We start from the raw sequence: 25,948 nt of genomic DNA on the forward strand, positions 1-25,948 counted from the left end.
ATTATATAAGATTCTACAAAGGTTCCACGCACTAGGGTAACTTTCCAAAAGCTACAACCTCCAGATGGGTCCCTGGACCAGGTAAGTCCTGAAACCTAGAGGGCCCAGCCTCTCCAGGACATCAACTAGTTCCATCCCCCTATCCCATATTATCTACAGCTCCTTCCCAACATGAAAAAGTTAGAATGGGCATAGCCCAAATACCCCTAAAGAGTGGGAAAAAGATCAAAGATGATCGTGGAGTTATACAGAGAAGGTCAGGTTTTAACAACTGAGTGCTGAATCATTATACTGATATTTCTTTGAGCCTCCAGTACCTTAGAACAGCTAAAATAAAAACCTAAAATTGTGGAATTGTAACCATACCAAATGCTGAAATCTGTTCTACAACTAATTGTTGCGATGTGCTTTGAAATTTATTGCTTTCATGTATATGTGTTATTTAAAGAGAAGGAGGAATATAAACAGAGAAGATAGGACTTGGCAGATGAGTGTGACTGCTGAATCATATTGATATTTCTGCCGGTCTCCAATGTCTTGGAACAGAAAGAAGAAAAAACAAAAAATTGTGGAACTGTAACCCATACTAAGCTTTAAAATCTGTTGTATAAGTACTTGTTAAAATGGCCTTGAAAATTTGTTTTTTGTATATATATATTTCACAATTTAAAAAGTAAAAAAAAAAAACTATCTTGTTCACCCCAGGAATAAAACAATACAGAGTATTAAATAAATAAATAATTGGAGCCATGTAGAACTGTGGGAAGAACCTGACTTAGGTATTAGAAACTGAGCAGGTAGACCCACACAAGTGCAGCCAACTGATTTGTGACAAAGACACAAAGGCAGTTCAAAGGAGGAAGGATAGCTTTTTCAATAAATGGTGCTGGAGTAATTGGATATCCATGGGAGGAAAAAAAAACAGCATTTTTAAATTAATCACGGACTTAAATGTCAAATGTAAAACTTTTTGAAAAAACAATCTTCATCATCTAGGGATAGACTTGACACCAAGGTTACAACCTAAAGGAAAAACTGATAAAACTGAACTCATAAAAATTAAAAACTTGTTCTATGAAAGCCCATGTGAAAAGGATATAAAGACAAGCTATAGATTGAATAAATATTTGCAAACTACATATCCTAAAAAAAATTAGTATCTAGACTATATAAAGAATTTTTAGAATTCAACATTTAGAAAATGGGGGAAAGATGTGAACAGACATATCAAAGAGTATAGACAGATGGCAAACAAGCACATGAAAAATGTACATTACCCACCATACAAATTAAAACCACAGAGATATCACTACACACCTATAAAGAATGGCTAACAAAAAAAATAATGACACCACCAAATGCTGGCAAGGATGTGGAGAAAATCAATTAGAGGAATATAAAATGGTACAGCTACTCTAGAAAACAGTTTGTCAGTTTCTTATAAAACTAAACATGCAGTGGCCGCTCGCCCCCTGGGGGGCCCGTGTCTCGGGCTTCGCTGCGCCGTGCTCCGCCTCGTCAGGCAACAGGTGCCAGGTGTCAGTGCTTCACGTCACATGAGGAGCAGCAGCCACCGGAGGGGTGAGGCCCTCGCCGGTGCCCCGCTAGATAATGCCTCCAAGGTCTACCCCCACAAGATCCAGCAGTTGGTTCAGGACATCGCTGGACTCACGCTCCTGGAGATCTCAGACCTCAACGAGCTCCTGAAGAAAACATTGAAGATCCAGGATGTTGGCCTCATGCCAGTGGGTGCTCTGATGCCTGGAGCTGCCGCAGCTGTACCCGAGGTGGCAGAGGAAGATATCCCCAAGCAGAAAGAACGGACACACTTCACCATCCGCCTGACAGAGGCAAAACCTGTGGACAAAGTGAAGCTGATCAAGGAAATCAAGAACTACGTCCAGGGCATCAACCTGGTCCAGGCGAAGAAGCTTGTGGAGTCCTTGCCCCAGGAAATCAAGGCCAATGTTGCCAAAGCTGAGGCTGAAAAGATCAAGGCGGCCCTGGAGGCGGTGGGCGGCACCGTGGTTCTGGAGTAGCCCCGGGCTCTGAGGACTTGTGGGGAGGGGCCTGGGGCCCAGGCACAGCCCCGCCCACACTGCTGCCCATCTGCTCCCCTGGGCACACAGGCTCGGCAGTCATGCTGCCAGGCGAGAACTACTGGCGCCATGTGGCAGACTCTGGGGATGGGTGGGGATGGCCTCCTGAGTTTGGGACAGGGGGCAGCTGCCACCTTTCAGGAAAGCAACAGAGGTGGACTCTAGAACCGTACCACAGTTATGGAACATGTCTCCTAGTATCTGTGAGAACAGTACGGGGCTGAGGCTTAGGAGAGGTGTGGCTGGGCCTTCCTATGTGCTGGTGGCCACTCCCCTGAGTCTCACAGCAGGTGGCATCTATATGGTGGGGAATGGCTGGCCAGTGGGTTCTGGTTAGGGCACCCGTCCTATCCAGGGGCCATTATCTGTGATAGGGTTTTAATACCAGATCTAAGTCTAGGAATTGGAAAAAAAAAAACAAAAAAACTAAACATGCAGTTCCGGGCAGATGGCAGAATAAAATAGCTTGAGCTCAACCCTGCTTCAAGGAACAGCTAGAAAAGGGATGGGAGGGTGACTGAGTCGGCGTTTCCAGGGTGACCGGGGAGAGTCTTCTGCACCATATAGGGTGACCCTGGTTGCAAAAGCTGAGGAACTGAGAAGCAGAAAACTGGAGACTGTCCAACTGGTGCAAACAGCCTAACGCAGAAGCCACAAGCCCTTAAGAGTGCATGGATGGGGAGACTGGGACTAGAAAGTAAGCCAACCTGCGGCCCTTGAATGTGCTAGCCTCACCATCACAGCCCTGTGACGACTCACCCCACACTCCTTGCACATGAACCCCATCACCCACCCACCCCCACCCCACATTCCAAGCGCCCCCGAGCCACCAACCCCTTGCACGTGTACCTGCCCCACAACCCCACTCCAAGCATACACACATCTGCCCCAGCCCAACCCACCTCTCCAGCAAAAATGCAGTCTTGCCCCACCCCTGCTGAGACCTGCCTCCCAGTCCCTGCCCCCTGCAGACAGTTGCCAGCTCATAGGCTGCAGGTGCTTACCTCTATACACCCAGCCCATACAGTCATGCAACCTCCAGCCTACCCTCGTCCCCCCACCCCAGCTCTGCATATGTGTACATCAGTTTACAGCCCTTCCAGATCTGCGCATGAGCATGAAACCCAGTCACGCCTGCCAGTTCTGGGCAAGCACTGACCTGTGCAGCCAGGTCACATCCACTCCCAGCCCACATGGGCACAATGCTGACCTGCTGCTCTGAGCTCTGCGCATGTGCACAAAGGGCCACATGCCTTGGAACAGTGTATACCACGGCCCCACCCCCCAGATCCTTGCACAAGCACAGCCATATCCTCCCCAACACTGGGTACCCATGCTCACCAGCGTAGCACCCCAACCTGCACCTATACCTGCACTGCAACACATCACCACACTGTTGTGCCCCACCCCACACCCTGCATCCTGCTCCACATCCATCCCACAAATACAAGGCTCTAGATTACTGAAGGAAATCAACTTCCAAAGTAAACCAATCAAGATATTTATATGCTGCAAAGACAACAGAAGATCACTAAACATATCATGATGCAGACTATAGCCCAGCCTAATGATACAAATTAAAACACCAGAGGAGGCAGACATTGGAACAATTAATCAAAGATGTTCATATAACTCTACTAAATTAAAATCAATGGGATGGCTAACGACATAAAGGAGATCAAGAAGACACTAGAAGAGCACAAAGAGTAATTTGAAAGAATAAATAGAAAAATAGCAGATATCACAGAGATTAAAGATTCTGAAGACTAAATAAAAAGTATACTAGAGACACAACAGCAAATTTGAAGAGACAGAAAAAAGAATAAGTGAACTAAAAGGCAGGACAAATGATTTCAAACACTCAAAACAATAAATAGCAAAAAAGACGGAAAAATTTGAATTGGATCTCAGGGAAATGATGGACATAACAAAGCACACAAATATATGAATCACTGGTGTCCCAGAAGGAAAAGAGAAGAGTAAAGGGCTAGGAAGAGTAATTGAGGATATAATGGGGGAAAACTTCCCAACCCTTATAAAGGACATAAATATGCAAGTCAAAGAAGCTCAACAAACTCCAAATAGAATAAACCCAAACAGGCCTTCCCCAAAACACATACTAATCAGTCTGTTAAATGTTGAAGAGAAGCAGAAAATCCTGAAAGCAGCAAGAGAAAATCTACTATATACGAGGATACTCACATAAGACTGAGTTCAGACTACTCAGCTGGCACTAAGGAGGTGAGAAGGCAGTGGTATGATATATTTAAGATCCTGAAAGAGAAAGACTTCCAGCCAAGAATTCTGTACCCAGTCAAACTGTCATTCAAAACTGAGGGAGAGATTAAAATTTTCACAGACAAACAAACACTGGAAGAGTATGTCAACAAGAGACCAGCCCTACAAGAAATACTAAAGGGAGTTCTGCCAGTTGAAAAAAAAAAAAAGACAGGAAAGGAAGTTCTGGAGGAGGGCACAGAATTGGCAAGTACCAGTAAGGGTAACTTAAAGGATAAAAAGAGAAAGAGGGAAAAGAATATATAGAACTGACATATAAAATCCAAAAGATAAGATAGTGGATTCAAGAAACGCGTTTTCAGAAATAACTTTGAATGTTAATGGACTAAACTTACCAATTAAAAGATAGAGATCGGCAGAATGGATTAATAAATATAATCCAGCTATATGCTGCTTATAAGAGACTCATCTTAGACACAAGAATACAAATACTTTGAAAGTGAAAGGATGGAAAAAGATGTTCATGTAAGTTGTAACCAAAAGAAAGCAGAATTAGCTCTACTAATATCAGAGAAATAGACTTTAAATGTAAAGACATCATAAGAGACAAAGAAGGACACTATATATTAATAAAATGGACAATTCACCAAGAAGAAATAACAATCATCAATGTTTATGTTCCCAATCAAGGAGTTCCAAAGTACACGAGACAGATATAGGCAAAACTGAAGGGAGCAATAGACATTTCAACAATAACAGTAGAAGACTTCAGAACGCCACTCTCCTCTATATATAGAACAACCAGACAGAAGATCAACAAGGAAACAGAGAAGTTAAACAACTTGATAAATGAATTAGACCTAACAGACATATATAGGTCTATACATGCCAAAACACAAGGATATACATTCTTCTCTAGTGCTCACAGAACATTCTCCATGATAGATCATATACTAGGGCACAAAACAGGTCCTTATTAATTTAAAAACACTGAAAATTATTCAAAACACTTTCTCTGATCAAAATGGAATGAAGTTGGATATGAATAACCACCAAAGAATGAGAACTTTCATAAATATATGGAGATTAAATAATACAGACTTAAACAACCAGTGGGTCAAAGAAGAAACTGCAAGAGAAATCAGTAGTTATCTGGAGACAAATGACAATGAGAACACAACATATCATAACTTATGGGATGTGGCAAAGGCTATGCAGAGAGGGAAATTTATTGCCCTAAATACCTATGTTGAAAAACAAGAAAAAGCAAAAATCGAGGACTTAATTGCTCACCTGGAGGAACTTGAGAAAGAACAGCAAACTAACCCCAAAGCAAACAGAAGAAGAGAAATAGCAAAGATTAAAGCAGAGCTAAATGAATGGGAGAAAGAATCTGTAAAACCAAAAGTTGATTCTTTGAGAAAATCAGCAAAATTGATGGGTCACTAGCAATAATGACAAGGAAGAGAGAGGATACAAATAAACAAAATCAGAAATGAAAGGGATGTGTTACCAAAGACCCTGAAGAAATAAAAGAAATCATAAGAGGATACCATGAACACCTATATGCCAACAAACTAGACAATTTCAATGAAATGGACAAATTCCTGGAAACACATAAGGTGTACTGGCTCAGGAAGAAATAGAAGATCTCAGCAAACCAATCACAAGAAAAGAAATTCAATCAGTAATCAAAAATCTTCTTACAAAGAAAAACCCAGGGCCAGATGGCTTCACAGGGGAATTTTATCAAACATTCTAAGAAGAACAGTTCCAAAAAACTGAGGAAAAAGGAACACTATCTAACTCATTTTATGAACCTAATTTTTTTTAGCTTAATGTAATGCCTGGATATGAAGCTAATCTCATTTTGATACCAAAACTGGGTAAAGATGCTATAAGAAAAGAAAACTACAGGCCAATCACCCTAATGAGCACAGGTGCAAAAAATCTCAACAAAACACTAGCAAATCGAATCCAACAACACATTAAAAGAATGATACATGACAACCAAGTTGGGTTTATACCAGGAATGCAAGGATGGTTCAACACAAGAAAATCAAGTAATACAGCACATTAACAAATTGAAAGGGAAAAATCACATAATCATGTCAATTGATGCTAAAAAAGCACTAGACAAAATTCAACATCCTTTTCTGATAAAAACACTTCAAAAGATAGATATCAAAGGTACCTTCCTCAATATGATAAAGGGCATATATGAAAGACTGACAGCCAGCATCAAACTCAATGGAAAGAGACTGAAAGCTTTCCCCCTAAGATCAGGAATGAGACAAGGATGCCCTCTCTCAACACTATTATTCAACATTGTACTAGAAGTTCTAGCTAGAGCAATCAGGCAAGACAAAGAACAATAGGCATCTCAATTGGAAAGAAGAAGTAAAGTTTCATTATTAGCAGATGACATGATACTTTACTTGCAAAATCTTGAGAATTCTATAACAAAGTTACTCGAGCTAATAAACAAATTCAGCAGGGTGGCGGGATAAAAAATTAATGTGGAAAAATCAGCAACGTTTCTATACATAAGCAATGACCTAACTGAGGAATCAGTTAAGGAAAAAATTCCATTCAAAATAGCAACTAAAAGAATCAAATACTTAGGAATGAACTTAACAGGGACATAAAAGACTTGTACACAGAAAAACTACATAACATTGCTAAAAGAAATCAAAGACGATCTAAAGAGGTGGAATGACGTTCCCTGCTCATGGATAAGGAAGGTATGATTCATGTACAAAGAGTGTTTAAGTCCAGGGTACAGGGGGAAAACTGGTATTGCATGCTATGGGCTATGTTTAACAGGAAAACATCAGCAGTACCACAGCAACAGCGGGGGTAAATAATGGAGGGAGGGTTTAGATTTACCATTTGGTGAGGTTGTGTTTATTGATTATCTTTCTCTTGGGAACAATGAAATTATCTAAAATTCAGAGTTATGGACTATGGACTTTGTGCATCATACAAGAGATGCCTAATGAATGCAGGTGGCTGAAGGTTGTACTGACTGAGAGATAGATTGGCAATCACTGGTGTATATACATGATCAAATATTGTGCTGCTACAAAAAGGAACAAAGTCGTGAGGCATGCAACGATTTCAACGAACCTGTGGGACATTTGGTGAGGCAAAATAAGCCAGAAATGAAAGAGCAATTATTGTATGGTCTCCTTTAGAAAATGCTCATAAGAAAACAGGGACTTAGATTCTAAGCTCTTATAGCAGACACATTTAGTCCAGAGTGGTAATTATTATTTCTGGATTTTGAGAGGCTGTTTTATATATTCATAACCTGGTATTTAGAGAAAAGAATGAAGCTGATCATGTAAGGATTAAGGTAATTCAGAACACAGGGGTAAGGAAGACATTGTCTATACTTTAGAACTGTACCTGCTCTTTGAGACCAAAGGAAGAAAGGTTTATTTTGTGTGGAACCTAAATTATCTGTGCACATAATCTAAGTCAACCTGTCTGGATAGCTCATTTGAGCAATTAAAACAAAAGGAGCCCAGAATAAGAATGAGATTTTAATCCTATATAGCTTAATATAATGCCTGTATACATCCTAGAATATATTAAGCAGATAATCAAAAAAGTATTGACAAAGTCACTTGAGGGATGGGAGAAAAAATATGGAACTATTATACTTTATCATCAGGGAATTCTCTGATACCATGCCAAATATTAGGGATACCCAAACCAATATGCCAAGCCCTTGATTTTGAGATTTACTCTTGTGAACCATATGTAGGTAGCAGAGAAGCTTGGCCTACCTAAAGGCATACCTAGGAGTTACTTCTGGTACTCTTTTGTTGCTCAGATATGGCCCTCACTCTCTCTAAGCCCAACTCATTGCCTTCCCCCCTATATGGGACATGACATCCAGGGGTGAAAGTCCCTGGCAGAATGGGAGATGACTCCCAGGGATGAGTTCAGCCCTGGCACTGTGGGATCTATAATTCTATCCTGACCAAAAGGGGGGAAAGTGTAACTAGTAAAGTATCAGTGGCTGAGAGAGTTCAAATAGAGTTGAGTGGCTACTCTGGAGGTCACTCTTATGCAAGCTTCAGTTAGACACTGTTACCTATCATAACTTGCCAAACCCCAACCAAAATCATTCCAGCCAATCCTAAAGAACACTGTATTAGTTAGGGTTCTTTAGAGAAACAGAATCAATAGGGAATACTCGCAAGTATAAAAGTTATAAAAGTATCTCACACGAACACAGGAAATGCAGAGTTCAAAATCCACAGGGCAGGCTGTGAAGCCGATGATTCCAATGGAGGGTCTGGACGAACTCCACAGGAGAGGCTCACCAGCCAAAGCAGGAAGAGAGCCTGTCTCTTTTGAATCCTCCTGAAAAGGCTTCCAGTGATTAGATTAAACATCACTCATTGTAGAAGACACTCCCCTTTGGCTGATTACAAATGGAATCAGCTGTGATGCAGCTGACATGATCATGATTTAATTCTATAAAATGTCCTCATCGCAACAGACAGGCCTGCACTTGCCCAACCAGACAAACAGGTACCACCACTTGGCCAAGTTGACACATGAACCTGACCATGACAGTGCATCCCTTGTCAACTTGGCAGCTATACATACCACCTTAAACCATACCTAATTTCTAAATAAAAAACAATAAAACACACATTTTTCTTTAAAGTAACAATACTCAACTGTCCTGCATATAACTGGAAACACATTAAATCTCTCCAGAATAGGGTGCAAATCCTTGGGTAGTATTCATTATTAAACTTGATATCTTACAACTTAAATAGTATAACATGAACAAAACAGCATTACAGTCCTCGTTTGTGTAACTGATCATGTGGTCGAAATTCATATTTATCACTACCTTCTTCCACTACCCATTCCATGTTCTCTTTACCCTCAGCAAGCACTTCAGCTGGCCATGGTTCTTTGCCTGGTGGGGTGATCCAAACATTCATTCCTGAAGTTTCAGAGCCAATGGTAGTCCTGCCTGGATTGGGTTGTTGCAGTTTTCCATTGATTTTAATCACAGGGCATGGTAGTACTAAAAGATGCCCTAGGGGATCTGCTATATTCCAAGAAAACTCTTCTTTACCTCCATTATGTAGTTGCAGTCCTACTTCCTCATGATAGTCAGGATCAACCATCCCAGCCAGTAATGTAATCCTCTTCTTAGCTTGTTGATCCAGTGGCATAAGTAACCCAAGGTGACCAGGTGGCAGTCTTAGATTCCAGTTCAATGGAATCACTGTTGTTTCTCCTGGTGGAAGCACTCCCCGTTTTGGAACTAAAACCTGTAGACAAGCAGAGTTCAGAGTCACAGGGACAGGAAGCAAAAATTTCCTAGTGGATCACTAGGGGTAATAGTGAGTGGTACCACTCCCATTTCCACCCCTTGGTTCCTGGACCCATGGATCCTGGCTATGGGAGAAACAACACCATATAGTGCATGCTGATTCAGAGCATATACAGCTACCTGGAGAACATTACCCCAGCCTTTCAAGGTATTGTCACCTACTTGGCACCATAATTGAGTTTTCAAAAGGTGATTCCACTGTTGTATCAATCCAGCTGTTCCTGGATGATGGAGAACATGGTAAGACCAGAGAATTCCATAGCATGTGCCCATTCCTGTACTTCATTTGCTATGAAGTGTGTTCCTTGATCAGAAGCAATGCTATGTGGAATACCATGACGATGAATAAGGCATTCTGTAAGTCCACGGATGGTAGTTTTGGCAGAAGCACTGTGTGCAGGGAAAGCAAGTCCATAACCAGAGTATGTGTCTATTCCAGTTAGAACAAATCACATCCCCTTCCATGAAGGAAGTGGTCCAATGTAATCAACCTGCCACCATGTAGCTGGCTGGTCACTTTGGGGAATGGTGCCATAATAGAGGCTGAGTGTGGGTCTCTGCTACTGGCAGATTGGGCACTCACCAGTGGCTGTAGCCAACTCAGTCTTGGTGAGTGGAAGCCCATGTCGCTGAGCCCATGCATAACCTCCATTCCTACCACCATGACCATTTTGTTCATGAGCCCATTGGGCAATGACAGGAGTTTCTGGGGAAAGAGGCTGACTGGTATCCACAGAACGAGTTAGCTTATCCACTGGATTATTAAAACCTTCCTCTGCTGAAGTCACTCTCTGGTGTGCATTCACATGGGATACAAATATGTTCATGTTTTTAGCCCACTCAGAAAGGTCTATCCACATACTTCTTCCCCAGACCTCTTTGTCACCAATTTCCCAATTATGGTCTTTCCAAGTCCCTGACCATCCAGCCAAACCATTAGCAACAGCCCATGTCAGTATACAAATGCACTTCTGGCCAGTTCTCCTTCCAAGCAAAATGAACAACCAGGTGCGCTGCTCGAAGTTCTGTGCAATGGGAGGATTTCCCCTCAAACACTGTCCTTCAAGGACACTCCAGAAAGGGGTTGTAATGCTGCAGCTGTCCACTTTTGGGTGGTACCTGCATATCGTGCTGAACCATCTGTAAACCAGGCCCGAGTTTTCTCTTCCTTAGTCAATTCACTGTAAGGAACTCCCCAAGAGGCCATAGCTCTGGTCTGGGAAAGAGAAGGTAATGTGGCAGGAGTGGAGACCATGGGAATTTGGGCCACTTCCTCACGTAACTTACTTGTGCCTTCAGGAACCGCTCTGGCCCTATCTTGTATATACCATTTCCATTTTACAATAGAGTGCTGCTGCGCACACCCAACTTTATGGCTTGATGGGTCAGACAACACCCAGCTCATGATAGGCAACTCAGGTCTCATGGTAACTTGGTGGCCCATGGTTAAGCATTCAGTTTCTACTAAGGCCCAGTAGCAGGCCAAAAGCTGTTTCTCAAAAGGAGAGTAGTTATCTGTAGCAATGGTAAAGCTTTGCTCCAAAATCCTAATGGTCTGCATTGTGATTCTCCTATAGGGGCCTGCCAAAGGCTCCAGACAGCATCTCTATTTGCCACTGACACTTCCAGCACCATTGGATCTCCTGGATCATACAGCCCAAGTGGCAAAGCAGCTTGTACAGCAGCTTGGACCTGTCGCAGAGCCTCCTCTTGTTCAGGTCCCCACTCAAAATTAGCAGCTTTTCTGGTCACTCGATAAATGGGCTGGAGTAGCACACCCAAATGAGGAATATGTTGTTGCCAAAATCCAAAAGACCAATTAGGCATTGTGCCTTCTTTTTTGGTTTTAAGAGGGGAGAGATGCAGCAATTTATCCTTCACCTTAGAAGTGATAGCTCGACATGCCCCACACCACTGGACACCTAGAAATTTCACTGAGGTGGAAGGCCCCTGTATTTCTGTTGGATTTATCTCCCATTCTCTGACACACAAATGCCTTACCAGTAAGTCTACAGTTGCTACTTCTTGCTTACTTGGTCCAATCAACATGATATCATCAATATAATGGACCATGGTGATGTCTTGTGGAAGGGAGAAACAATCAAGGTCCCTGCGGACAAGATTATGACATAGGGCTGGAGAGTTGATATACCCCTGAGGTAGGACAGTGAAAGTATATTGCTGACCTTGCCAGCTGTAAGCAAACTGTTTCTGTGGTCCTTACTAATAGCTATTGAGAAAAAAGCATTTGCCAGATCAATAGCTGCATACCAGGTACCAGGGGATGTATTGATTTGCTCAAACAATGATATCACATCTGGAACAGCAGCTGCAATTGGAGTTACCACCTGGTTGAGCTTACGATAATCCACTGTCATCCTCCAAGATCCATCTATTTTCTGCACAGGCCAAATAGAAGAGTTGAATGGGGATGTGGTGGAAATCACCACCCCTGCATCCTTCAAGTCCTTAAGAGTGGCAGTAATCTCTGCAACCCCTCCAGGAATCCGGTATTGCTTCTGATTTACTATTTTGATTTTGCTCAGTTGGGGCATTTCTAGTGGCTTCCACTTGGTCTTTCCCACCATAATAGCCCTCACTGAACAAATTACAGAGCCAATGTGGGGATTCTGCCGGAAATTTCACCCCAGTGAAATTTCTAGGTCTCCAGTGGTGTTGGGCATGTCCAGCTATCCCTTCTAAGGTGAAGGATAAGTTGTAGCATCTGGCCCCTCTTACAACCAAAAAAAAAGGCACAATGGCTAATTGGTCTTTTTGGATTTTGGTGACAACATATTCCTCATTTGGGTGTGCTACTCCGGCCCAATGGTATATGTCTATACCAATTACACATTCTGGAACTGGGGAAATAACTACAGAATGGGTCCAGGGGCCCACTGGACCCACTGTGAGACAGACCTGAGCTAAAACTCCATTGATCACCTGGCTTCCATAAGCCTCCACCCTGACTGGTCAACCAGAGTGACGTTTTGGGTCCCCTGGAATTAATGTCACTTCTGAACCAGTATCTAATAATCCCCGAAATATCTGATCATTTCATTTTCCCCAGTGCACAGATACTCTGGTAAAAGGCCATTGGTCTCCTTGGAGAAGGCTTGGAGGAAGATTAACAGTATAAATTTGTGGCAGTGTAACAGGGTTCTCCCCCAGAGGGACCTGGCCTCCCCTTCATTCAAAGAGTTCTGGGTCTGTAAACTGTTTCAAGTCTGGAAATTGATTAAGGGGCCATGACTCTGTGTTTTTGTAATTCAGGTTAGACTTCTGTTCACTTGACCTAGAACTCTTTTGTTTATACAGTTTGAACAAGAATTTAGTAGACTGCCCTTCTATTGCATTTCCAGGTACCCCATGATTTACCAACCAAATCTCTGCGAGTCATAATTTTGATGCCTGCTTTGAGTTTGCTGTCTATTATAATACAACATCTACCTTGTCTTTGGTGATTAAGTGCTGCCACCTGGCTTCTGCCAACTCGGGATCCCATCACCCCCACTGTATTTAAGGATTCCAGCTCAGTAACGGCAGTTCCTTCAGTAATATCTGACCTACAGAGACGTGCAACCACAGAGCTCTTCAGGGATGATGGTGCTAGTCTCACAAATTTATTTCTCACTGTTCTGGTAAAAGGGGCATCCTCCGGACATTCCTGGGGTGTAAGAGCAGGCTTTGCATGATAAATCTACTCTAACATTCCAATCTCTCTAAGCCTCTGGATCCCCTCATCTACATTATACCAGGGCAGTTCTGGCATTTCAGCCTCAGGTAATGTTGGCCACCTTTTGATCCATGTTTCAACCAACCATCCAAACAAACTGTTAATACCTTTTCTAACCCCTCGAGCTATAACATTGAATGCAGAATCTCTGCTTAGTGGGCCCATATCAATAAATTCAGCCTGATCCAACCTCATATTCTTCCCACCACCATTCCCTTCCCACCATTATCCCACACCCTTAAAATCCATTGCCACACACAGTCCCCTGATTTCTGTCTATATAAATTGGAAAACTCACACAGTTCTTTTGGAGTATAACCTATCTCCTCATGTGTGATACTTTGTACCTCACTTTTAGGGGCCTGTTGGGACTTTAGTCTAGTTATAGGTCTGGAAGAAATGAGGGGTGGTGAGGGTGGGTCATGAAAAGAATTAGAAATTTCTTCCAAGCCATGTGCTTCAGGGCCTTCATTTGCAGTTTCATCTGGTGAAACAGGATTAATCACTCTAGGGTTAATCCCTTCAGGAGGAGGTTGGGTGGCCAATTCCTCAAGGCAGGCTGGAGGTGGGGCAATTATGTCCTCAGGGCAAACTATTACCGGGTTATCTAAGACTCAGCATGACCTAGGGTTTCAACCTCACCCCCAACATCATTATCAATCCATATGTCACCATCCCATTTTTCAGGGCAGACACCATGCAACATTGAGATTTCAGTTTTCAGTTGTAAAGTTGCTACTCTAACAATAAGATTCTGAGTCTGATTTTCAGAGATCTCAAGTCTACAGCTATAGGAAATAAGATTTTCCTTCAGGATACTCATAGAAACGTTTACATCTGTCAGACGGCGCTTAAGCTTCTTGTTTGAAGCCTTAAGCCCATCCCTTCCACTCCTTAATGTATCCAGTGTATCTAACAACAACCAGCCAACATCTCTATACCTCTTATTTCTACAAAACTCTGTAAAGGTGTCAAAAACATTATCCCCCAGATCCTGGCTTTGTGCAAGCGAAGGATTAGGAGAATCGAATGGTGATATTTTGACTATCTCTTTTGCCATCTCACTCCATGGATTGGGAGTGTCACTCTGATTATGGGAATCAGAGTTTCTAGTGCCTTTGAGTCCAGTCAGAGTAGAAAACCATTCATAAAAACCCATTTTTAAGATTCTGTTTCTTAAGAACCACTCCTGGTACCAAGATGTATTAGTCAGGGTTCTCTAGGGAAACAGAATCAACAGGGAACACTCGCAAATATAAAATTTATAAGTGTCTCACATGACTGTGGGAATGCAGAGTCCAAAATCCGCAGGGCAGGCTGTGAAGTCAATGATTCTGATGGAGGGTCTGGATGAACTCCACAGGAGAGGCTCTCCAGCCGAAGCAGGAAGAGAGCCTGTCTCTTCTGAATTCTCATTAAAAGGCTTCCAGTGATTAGATTAAGCATCACTCATTACAGAAAACACTCCCCTTTGGCTGATTACAAATGGAATCAGCTGTGGATGCAGCTGACAGTTCATGATTTAATTCTATAAAATGTCCTCATTGCAACAGACAGGCCAGCACTTGCCCAACCCAACAGGTACCACCACTTGGCCAAGCTGACACATGAACCTGACCATGACAAACACCTAACGGCAATATATAAGATTCTACAAAGGTTCCATGCACTAGGGTAACTACAGAAAACTACAACCTCCAGATGGGTCCCTGGATCAGATATGTCCTGAAACTAGAGGGCCCAGCCTCTCCAGAATATCAACCAGTTCCATCTCCCCACCCCATATTATTGACAGCCCCTTCCTACATGAAAAAGTTAGAATGGACATAGCCCCAGCACCCCTAAAGACTGGGACAGAAAGATCAAAGGTGATGGTGGAGTTATACAGCGAAGGTAGGGTTTAACAAATGGGTATGATTGCTGAATCATTAAATTGATACCTCTTTTAGTCTCCAATATCTTAGAGTAGCTAAAAGTAAAAGCCTAAAATTGTGCAATTGTAACCACACCAAATTCTGAAATCTGTTCAACTAATTGTGCTGTACTTTGAAATGTATCGCTTTTTTGTATATATGTTATTTTTCACAAAAAAGAAAAAAGTGGATTGTGATGATAAAAAAATATTTACTCCTTCTAGCCTCCTATATTCTGGGGCAGCTAGAAGGAAAAATCTGAGAGGATGGTGGGATCTGTCCTACAACTACTAGTTGAAGAATGCTTTGAAAACTATTGTTTTTTTTTTTTTTCTTTCTTTGCTTTGTATTTGTTATATTATACAATTTTAAAAAGTTAAAAAAAAAACATGTAATTACCATGTGATTCAGCAATTGTACTCTCATGCATTTATCCCAGCAAAATGAAAATTTATGTTCACACAAAAACCTGTACACAAATGTTCATAACAGCTTTATTCATAATAGCTTCTGTGCCAGTCTGAAGGGCTGTGTGTACCCTAGAAAAGCCACGTTTTAATCCTAATCCTATTTTGTAAAGGCAGCCATTTCTTCTAATCCCTATTCAGTACTGTATGCTTGAAACTGTAATTAGATCATCTCCCTGGAGATGTGACTCAATCAAGAGTGGTTGTTAAGCTGGATTAGGTGGAGATGTGTCTCCACCCATTCGGTTGGGCACTGATTGGTTTACTGGCATCCTATAAAAAAGGAAACATTTTGGAGAAAGTGGGAGATTCTGAGAGAGCAGAGAATGACATAGCCACGAGAAGCAGAGGGTCCAACAGCCAGCAATTTTTGGAGATGAAGAAGGGAAACACCTCCCAGAGAGCATCATGAAACAAGAAGCCAGGAGAGAAAGCTAGCAGATGATGCCATGTTCACCTCCAACGTTTCCAGATGAGAGAGAAACCCTGACCGTATTCGCTATGTGCCTTCTCACTTAAGAGAGAAACTCTGAACTTCATCGGCCTTCTTGAACCAAGGTATCTTTCCCTGGATGCCTTAGATTGGACATTTCTATAGACTTGTTTTAATTGGGACATTTTCTTGGCCTTAGAACTGTAAACTTGCAATTTATTAAATTCCCCTTTTTAAAAGCCATTCCATTTCTGGTATATTGCATTCTGGCAGTTAGCAAATTAAAACAGCCTCTAACTGGAAACAGCCCAAATGGTTCCAGTGAATGGTTACAATGGGCGAGTGGTTAACAAACTGGTACATCCATACAATGCAATATTACTTGGCAATAAAAAAGAACAAACTATTGCTACACAAAACAACTTGAATGAATCTCCAGCAAATTATGCTGAGTAAGAAAAAAGCCAATTGCAAAGGGTTACTCACTCTATGATTCCATTATAAAACATTTTGAAATGACAAAATTTTACAAATGGATGATTACCACGGATTTGGTACTGGGTTGGGGGGGGGAAGGGACAGAGAAGGGTACAATAGGCAGGTGGACGTAGTCATGAAAGCATAACAGAGGGATCCCTGTGATGGAACTGTTCTGTATCTGACTGGTGGTGGATACATGAACCTGCACATGTTCCAAAATTGTATTGAATTAAATATACACACATATGAGGGCAAATAAAATTGGGATAATCTGAGTAAGAGTAATGGACTGTATCAACGTCAGTATCCTGGCTGTGATATTGTACTATAGTTTTGCAAAATGTTGCCATTGGAGGATACTGGATAAAGTGTACAGGGAATCTTTCTGTCTTGTTTCTTACAACTGTATGTGAATCTACAATTATCTCAATAAAACTTTCACATTAAAACACACAAAGAGCAGCGCATCAGCAAGGTACTTAAAACAGGAAGTAGCCTGAGATTAACAAGAATTGTATAATATGCAAGAGGAAGTTCACAGCGACCTAGATTCACTTGCTTCTTGGCTGATAAAATCTCAAATTTATAGAAATAAACTACAGAAGATTTTTGAAAGATTGTATAAATGGGCAGAAAAATTGACAGGAGACCCTTAAATGGTAGCAGTGGAAAGGCAACTAATCAAGAAGAAAATTTTCATCCCTGACTTTGTAATAACTAATTACTTGTAAAAATAATATCCTCATCCAAAACAATCCTTGAATGGCTGGGGCAAAATGTTTCCCCACTCTCCAAACTCTCTAGAGTGCCTGTTCTGAAATTCTCCTGCCTTCTTAACCTTGTCACAGCATGTTGTTCCTGTCTTAAAGGAAAGTGGCTTCCTTCTGGGAACACTTTTCTCAGAAGCCCTTTAAGCAAACTTGGCTGTTCATTATCCCATGACACACATCCCCTTGATATCAGGAGCAAGCGGATGATACTTCCCTTCTTTCCCCAAACACACCACATAAATGTTCCTGCGCCTCTGAGGCTTGTATCTACCTGAATCCTACTCTTTATCCTGTCTCATTGCTTTTACCTGTAGATTTACAGGTCTCTTACCCTCATTTTCCTCTCCATTCCAATTCCTGGAATTGTAGAATACAACTAGTGTTTACTGACCACATGAATATGTTTGTGGCCTTAATATCCACATGGATGGTCATTCTAAAAGTATAGCATAATGGTTAGGAGCATGAATGCTGGAGTCCAAATGATTCCTGAATGTCTTGGCATAAATTAATTTTTGGCCCTTCTGGACTGTACTGATTCTTTAAGCTACTTATTCCTTTGGTTTTGGCACACCATGTTCTCCTACCTCTTTGCCTGCTCCTCGGGCTCCTTTGTGGGTCCTTCCTTCTTTGACAGTCCTTAGATTCTTTCCTAAAATGCCTTGTCTTCCCAAGGCTAATGAATCCCAGATGTCTATCAACAGTCAAAATCTTCCTGATTCTATACCTTTTCATCCAGCCATATACTGGACCTCTTCTCTTGAATGCCCCTTAGGTGCTACAACCATAATGTGCCCAATGTTGAACTAATACCCCCCTCTAATCCTGATCATTCTGGATTCATAATCACGGTCAATGGCATCATTGTTAACCCAGTCGCCCAAACAAATAGTTCTGAAGTTATCCCCTTTTGCTTCTTTCTATATGTCCTTCTCCCCCATCAATTTCAATTTTTTCAGGGATGTCATGGTTCAGGCTGTCAAATTTCTCACAGGGATCACTTTCAACTCCACTCCTCCCACCTGTCCTTTCTCATCTACAAACAGTCTTGCTTTCAAAAGTCTACTCATGTCCCTTCCCCATCTAAACCTTCAGTAGCTCCTTTCTGTACTCAGGTTAAAGTCCAGCTTCTTGGCTTTGCCTTCCCCCAAATTCACCGTTCCTTTTCTTCTCCAGGGTTTTGCATATGTGAGTGCCACCTCAAATGCAAACACACTTCCCCTAACTCCCTTTCACTGATGGAATCTGAGGGGTCCCTGAAGTGTTAATTTAAACATCAATTCCTTAAGGATGCTTCCTGATCCATCCACTCTTACTTGTTCTTTGACCCTGTACTTATCCTTACAGTGGCATTTATTATCAAATTGCAATTGCCTGATACTGTAACCAGTCTCCGCTGGAAGACAATGGAAGTTCCTTGAAGGCAGGAATATTTTTATGTCCCTAGCATCTGCTACTATATTTGGCACTTAGTAAGCAACCCATGAACACATATTGAGGAATGAATAAATTTGTTTATTTGACATATAACTTGTCTAACTGAGAATCTTGCCTGAGTTCTTCATAGAAGAATTTGTGCTTGATTTTATTAAGGGAATACTTTCCAGGAAAGAGACATGAGAGGTTCTTACCAAGAAGAACCCACTGTCACAGTCAGAGGGTTAAGCATAGGCTGAGCTTACCAGGCAGGCAATTGGAGACCAAAGGGCCTCCTTCCTTTATGATAAATTTTTGGGTTTATACCTGCAGTGCTGATGGCAAATCTGGTGTCACATCTTCAGGCAGGTCTATGGGGTGAATTCCTTGTGAGGAAATAAGAGAAACAACCATAAGACAGCCACCATTTATCAAATTATAATGGCATGGAAGAATATTTGCTCACCACACTCCAGGATGCTGACAGCCCTGTCAGCTTCTATGTACTTTTGTTCAATGGTTTTCTTTTCTCTTCAATATCCTTTTCTTCATTTCCACACACTGGCAGCAGAAGCTTTCCTAGAAATATACCATCCACCCAAACAAGAGCCTAGACAGAACCTGAAATATAGCAGTGACTTAACTTGAGAAACGCCTTTAAAAAAAAAAAATCTAAGGGTTGTCCTCTATGAACATAAATTGTGTTCATTATTTTTAAAATCCTGCAAAGTGCAAAAATAGAAATACAGCACCTGAAATCCCACTACTCAAATACGACACTTTTTCTTTTAATACTTTGATGTATTTCCTCACAGTCTTATTTCTGTGCCTAGTTTTTTTTTTCCCCGTGCAGTCGGAAATCGAACCCGTTCTCCCGCATGGAAGGCGAGCATTCTACCACTGAACCACCCGTGCACCCTCTGTGCCTAGTTTTAAAAAACACAACTTTATCAATTACTGTTTCATGTCCTGCTTTTTTCAACTACCTTTACAACATAAATTTCCCCCCGCATTTTGGAAAACTACATTAAATTTCACCTTCCCACTCCCCTACAGAACAGCGGAATATACATCTTTTTGCAGAACGCTTTGTCCACAGAAATTGTTTGTTTAATGCTCTGGCAACAGACTTGTGGGACAACTTCAAAAGGCTCAGAACAAATGACACGACATCCCACGAGCCAACTGCGCGGATTTCTATCTCACCTCAGCTTGCTCCCGGGGGCACTCACTTCCAGGCCTCAGGGAGTCCCTTCGGCCTCCGTAGACGTGATGGCGTCACGCGGACGGGGCTGGTTGCCTTGGTGACTGTTGCCAGGGCAGCGCGTACCGGCTTCTGGAAGCCCGGATGGCCCTGGAAGTGAGGAGCTGAGCGACCACTGTAAGTGCTGTGAAGGGTAGAAGGGCAGGTGGGGAGCCGAGGGCGCCCGCAGCCGTCAAGAGGCCTGGGCCAGAGCCGAAGCACACACGCTAGTCAGAGGGTGCTGCCACTGGCCGGAGCTTAGCACATACCGGGCGCCGAGCAAGTACTCTTCTCCCTTTGTCCTGTGAATATGCACACACAAACCGCCCCTCCCTGAGGCAGATACTTATTTCCCTCACCGCATAGGATTAGTGAGGTGCAGAGTGTGGGTACGTCTTCCCAAAGTACATAGAAGGGTATAGGGTCAGGACTTGAACCCAAGTTTACCTGGCCAGCGCTCTAGTCTGGCCTCTGCCACAGAGCTCACTAGCACCACGCTGAGGGACTAAGTGGAACAACCCGACCTGGCGACGTTCATTCCTCCCGCTCTGTCCCTCGGGCTAGTACCCACAGTCCCGAAGACTAAAAGGAAAAGATACCCTTCGGGCCGAACGCTACCCTGGCATAGCCAAACATCCCACACCAACCCCATTCTGGTAGGCAGTCTGTGTGGCAGTATTCAGGGCGCCAAGCTAGGCATCTCAGGGGCATGTCCCCCTATCCCCGTGACCCCAGACTATTACTGGAAATACTCGGAGAACATTTTTTTTTAAAGGGGTGGGGGCGGGGGAGAAAATGGCAGTTTGGTGGGGGCAGCAGTGGCATCTTCAGGGATGAGGCCTCAGCCCTTCCTTAGTGGTCTTGTCTCCTCTGCCCACTTCTCAGGAGGTTGCTATCAACAGCCGCAGAGGGGTTCCTTTGCCTACCTGTTTCCTGAACGGGAGTCAGGCTTCCCACCCGACTGCTCTAAGTTGTTCCAGAACAGATTGTTCCTCCCATGCAGGCTTAACCTTAATTTTTGAGGTTCTCTGCACCACAGTTTCCACTACTTAAGTCCAAAGCAGGTAACAAGACCCAGGCCTTGACCAGGGCACCACATATAGAAGGCACAATTGTTGAGTGATTTTAAGAGATTATCCCTATTTAAGTGTTTGTTGCAATTACTTGTGGATAGGCTGGTCACAGATAAGCAGCTGGTTACCAAGGATGGTTGGATGTAAGGAGGGCCTGAATTCATTCATTTGTTCCACAGATATTTACTGAACACCTACTGTATGCCAACCACTATTACATGTGTTACATGGGCTGTAACAGAGCTGTGAACAAAATAGATTAAAATGTTGCCTTCAGATAGGTATATACTAGTGAGAAAGACAGATATTAAGTTGCTCTGAAAAGATGGTTTTTGAGTGTGAATGGCCATCTATTTTCAACATCCTGCAATATTGACATTCCTTTGTTCTTCCTCACGCAAAAACATTTTTTAATGTGTACATTTAGTCACTGTCATTGTACACTCTAGGCATTCCAAGGTTATACCATCTCAGTCTTTATCATCTGCCTTTCCTTCTGGTTTCATATACGCCCTAGCCCTCTTTGCTCTATCATTCTCACGTTCAGCTTCATTCAGTGTACTTACATTGTTGTGCTACAGTCAGGTAATATTGTGCTCTCCATTTCTGAATTTTTACAATCAGTCCTGTTGCACAATCTGTATCCCTTCAGTTCCAATTACCCAATCTATACCCTATTTCTTTCTCCTGGTGACCTCTGCTCTTAACTGAAATTCTCCAAGTTCATTCATTAATGTTAGTTCGTATCAGTGAGATCATACAGTATTTGTCCTTTTGTTTCTGGCTAATCTCACTCAGCATAATGTCCTCAAGGTCCATCCACATTTTTACATGCTTCATGACTTTATTCTGTCTTACGGCTGCATAATATTCCATCGTATGTATATGCCACAGCTTGTTTAGCCACTCTTCTGTTGATGGGCATTTGGGTTGTTTCCATCTCTTAGCAATTGTAAATAATGCTGCTATAAACATTGGTGTGCAAATGTCCATTTGTGTCCTTGCCCTCATATCCTCTGAATAGATACCTAGCAATGATATTGCCAGGTCATATGGCAATTCTATACTTAGCTTCCTGAGGAACTGCCAAACTGCCTTCTACAGTGGTTGTACCATTATGCATTCCCACCAACAGTGGATAAGTGTGCTTCTTTCTCCACATCTCTCCAGCACTGTTGTTTTCTGTTTTATTGATAATGGCCATTCTGGTGGGTGTGAGATGATATCTCATTGTGGTTTGATTTGCATTTCCCTAACAGCCAGGGAAGTTGAGCATCTTTTCATGTGCCTTTTAGCCATTTGTATTTCCTCTTCTGAGAAGTGTCTGTTCATGTCTTTTGCCCATATTTTCATTGGGTTGTTTGTCTTTGGTTGTTGAATTGAACAATCTCTTTATATATTCTAGATACTAGACCCTTATCTGATATGTTGTTTCCAAATACTGTCTCCCATTGTGTAGGCTGTCTTTTAACGTTCCTGACAAAGTTCTTTGATGCACAAAAGTGTTTAATTTTGAGGAGTTCCCATTTATCTATTTCTTTCTTTAACGCTCATGCTTTGGGTGTAAAATCTAGGAAACTGCCTTCTATTACAAGTTTTATAAGATATTTCCCTACTTTTTCTTCTAAAAGTTTATGTCTTAGCTCTAATGTTTAGAGCTTTGTTCCACTTTAAGTTAATTTTTGTGTAGGGTGTGAGATATGGATCCTCTTTCATTGTTTTGCATATGGATATCCAGTTCTCCAAGCACCATTTATTGAAGAGACTGTTTTGTCACAGGTGAGTTGGTTTGACTGCCTTATCAAAGATCAATTTTCCATAGATGAGAGGGTCCATATCTGAACACTATTCTATTCCATTGGTCAGTATATCTATCTTTATACAGTACCATGCTGTTTTGACCTCTGTAGCTTCATAATATGACTTAAAGTCAGATAGTGTGAGACCTCCGACTTCATTTTTCTTTCTCAGGATATTTTTAGTTATTTGGGGCACCCTGCCCTTCCAGATAAATTTGGTTATTGCTTTTTCTATTTCTGGAAAGTAAGTTTTGGGGATTTTAATTGGTGTTGCATTGAATCTATAAATCAATTTAGGTAGAATTAACATCTTAACTAGACTTAGTCTTCCAGTCCATGAACTTGATATGCCCTTCCATTTATTTAGGTCTTCTGTGATTTCTTTTAGCAATTTTTTGTAGTTGTCTTTGTATAGGTCTTTTGTATGCTTAGTTAAATTTATTCCTAAATATTTTATCTTTTGGTTGCAGTTGGAAATGGAATTTTTTTCTTGATTTCCTGCTCAGATTGCTCATTACTAGTGTATAGAAACACTACAGATTTTTGAGTGTTGATCTTGTAATCTGCCACTTTGGTGTACTCATTTATTAGCCCTAGTAGTTTTGCTGTGGAATTTTTCAGGGTTTTCGACATATAGTATCATATCATCTGCAAACAGAGTTTTACGTCTTCCTTTTCAGTTTTTGATGCCTTGAATTTCTTTTTCTTGTCTAATTGCTCTAGATAGAACTTCCAACACAATGTTGAATAACAGTGGTGACAGTGGACATCCTTGTCTTGTTCCTTATCTTAGGGGGAAAGCTTTCCGTTTTTCCCCATTGAGAATGATGTTAGCTGTGGGTTTTTCATATATTCTCTTTACCATGTTGAGGAAGTTCCCTTCTATTCCTATCCTTTGATTAGTTTACTGGAGACCCATAAAAGGTGAAACATTTTGGAGAAATCTCAGAACTGACAGAGATGCTTGGGAGATACCTGGAGTGCCAACAGAGAGAGAGCAGATTCCTAGACAGGGACATTTGAAGCCCAGCAGACATTGCCATGTGCCTTTCCATGAGATGCTAAGCAAGCCAGAACTCAGAGTTGTATCCCAGAGAAGCTAAATGAAGGCTCACAGATGCTTAGAGAGAAAATCACTGACACGAGAAATTGGAAGCAATGGAACCAGAAACAAGGACCCCCAGATGCCAAACATGTGCCATCCATTTCTATACACTAGTAATGACAGACATTGGCCCTTCTTGGATCAAGGTATCTTTTCCTAGATGCCTTATTTTGGACATTTTTATGGCCTTAGAACTGTAAACTTGTAACATAATAAAGTCCTTTTTTTAAGACCATTCCACTTCTAGAATATTGCAGGCTGGCAGCTTTAGCAAACCAAAATATGCAACTACTTACATGAGCAACAATATGATATGCAGCAACTTGCAGAGTATGGTCAACCAGGGAATCTCACCTTAGCCTTGGTATCCAAGGTTTTTATCAAGGGTCACTCATACAGGAATAGCTGACTAGTCACTTAGCCTTCTAGCCCCTCCACAGGTCAAGCTGATATCACATGGCCCAAGGCCCAAAACCATAAATCATACTGTTAAATAGATTATCTGGTGAGGCCCAAGGCCTCCACGATAAATAAGTCACTTATTAGCTTAGACTATCTGGTGGGGCCCCCAGGTAAACGAAAGCACTCTTAGCAGGTTATACCAAGGGCTTACAGGTTACCTCCCAGAAGCAGGTCACAGGCCAGTCCTTTCTTTGGAATATGCAGGGTTTGGACAATCTACATTTAGTGAATTAATCCTTTACCTCTTATTGGGCACAGCTGTCTGGTGAGGACTCCCAAGATGACACAGGCTTCTGCCTTCGGTCAGACCATGGGCTCAGTCTTCTGCACATTGCAACCGCCTCAGCAGCACTTAAACAGCCTGGTCTCTACTACAGACCAATTAATTTGGAGTCCCTAGGGATGAGGCCTAGGCATTAGTATTTTTACATCTTTTTCCTGGGAATTCTGATATCAAAGCATGGTTTAAAAACCACCAGGTACAAGCTCCAGGACCACCCCTGTGGGCAGGATGGAAATTAGTACCGTGGAAAGGTACAGAGGAGTGGGCAGTGAGGGTGTTCAAGCAGAAAAGTATTCTTCCTGGATTTCAGGAGAGAACATGATGTTTGTGCTGGGCCAGGGAGATGAGCAAGATTTGAACCTTGGTGGGCACTGCGACGGTTGCTCAGTGGGTGGCAGAGTTCTTGCCTGCCATGCTGGAGACCCAGGTTCAATTCCTGGTGTCTGCTCATGTATTAAAAAAAAAAATATTTGAACCTTGGGGAGCAGGGAGGTGCAGGGACAGAAGAGCAAGTTGACATGATAAACTGGAATTTGGTATTTATGAGAACAGGGGGAGAAGAGGCTGGAAGGAGAGACTGAGGCTAAATCCCCAAAAACCTTTAATTCCTAGGACTTGGTTTCATGGCTAATGAGCATCTGCTGAAGCTTTTTAGAACAGGGACTGCCAGGCTCAGAGCTCTACTTTGAAGAAATTAGTCCCTCAGCCAATGCAGGCTAGACATATGGATGAGGGGGAGGATGGGGGTGGGGGGGCAGTAAGGGCAATAGGAACTTGGTTGAGCATTCCTGAGGACAGAATCAACTATCATTCATCACCAAATATTCATTTTGTGGCTGTTACATACCAGTCCTTGTTAGAGGCACTGAGGATATAGCAATGAGCAACACAGATTGCTGCAATTGTGGAGCTGGCAGGGAGGGAGAGAGGCAATAAATAATTTAATATATAATACATCAAGTGAAGCTAAATTAAGTGCTATGGAGAAAGATAAAACAAGGAAAGGAGATGAGGAGTAAGGGCAGGCATGCTTTCTATAATAGGATGGTCAGGAAGGCCT

The 25,948-nt window shown here is 42.1% G+C and overlaps 2 protein-coding genes across 4 annotated transcripts in view; both read left to right on the plus strand.

Annotated features, from left to right (window-relative positions):
* The first annotated feature begins 1,440 nt into the window (after positions 1-1,440).
* LOC143657362 (large ribosomal subunit protein bL12m) lies at positions 1,441-2,532 on the plus strand. Its single transcript, XM_077129660.1, has one exon. It carries the CDS (start codon positions 1,557-1,559, stop codon positions 2,037-2,039), a length of 483 nt encoding a protein of 160 aa, XP_076985775.1. The 5' UTR covers positions 1,441-1,556; the 3' UTR covers positions 2,040-2,532.
* Positions 2,533-20,223: 17,691 nt separating this feature from the next.
* Positions 20,224-25,948, plus strand: part of CCDC13 (coiled-coil domain containing 13) — a 70,319-nt gene continuing 64,594 nt past the window's right edge. For all 3 annotated transcript variants that reach the window (XM_077129649.1, XM_077129648.1, XM_077129651.1), the window contains exon 1: positions 20,224-20,304. The gene's annotated coding sequence lies outside the window, so the exon portion shown is untranslated. The remainder of the gene's footprint in view (positions 20,305-25,948) is intronic.

Source organism: Tamandua tetradactyla, chromosome 15, assembly GCF_023851605.1.
Source record: "Tamandua tetradactyla isolate mTamTet1 chromosome 15, mTamTet1.pri, whole genome shotgun sequence".
Classification (NCBI taxonomy): Eukaryota; Metazoa; Chordata; class Mammalia; order Pilosa; family Myrmecophagidae; genus Tamandua; species Tamandua tetradactyla.

Coding starts and splice junctions, on each gene's coding strand:
- LOC143657362 (XM_077129660.1), top strand. CDS start 1,557: ATGAGGAGCAGCAGCCACCGGAGGGGTGAGGCCCTCGCCGGTGCCCCG.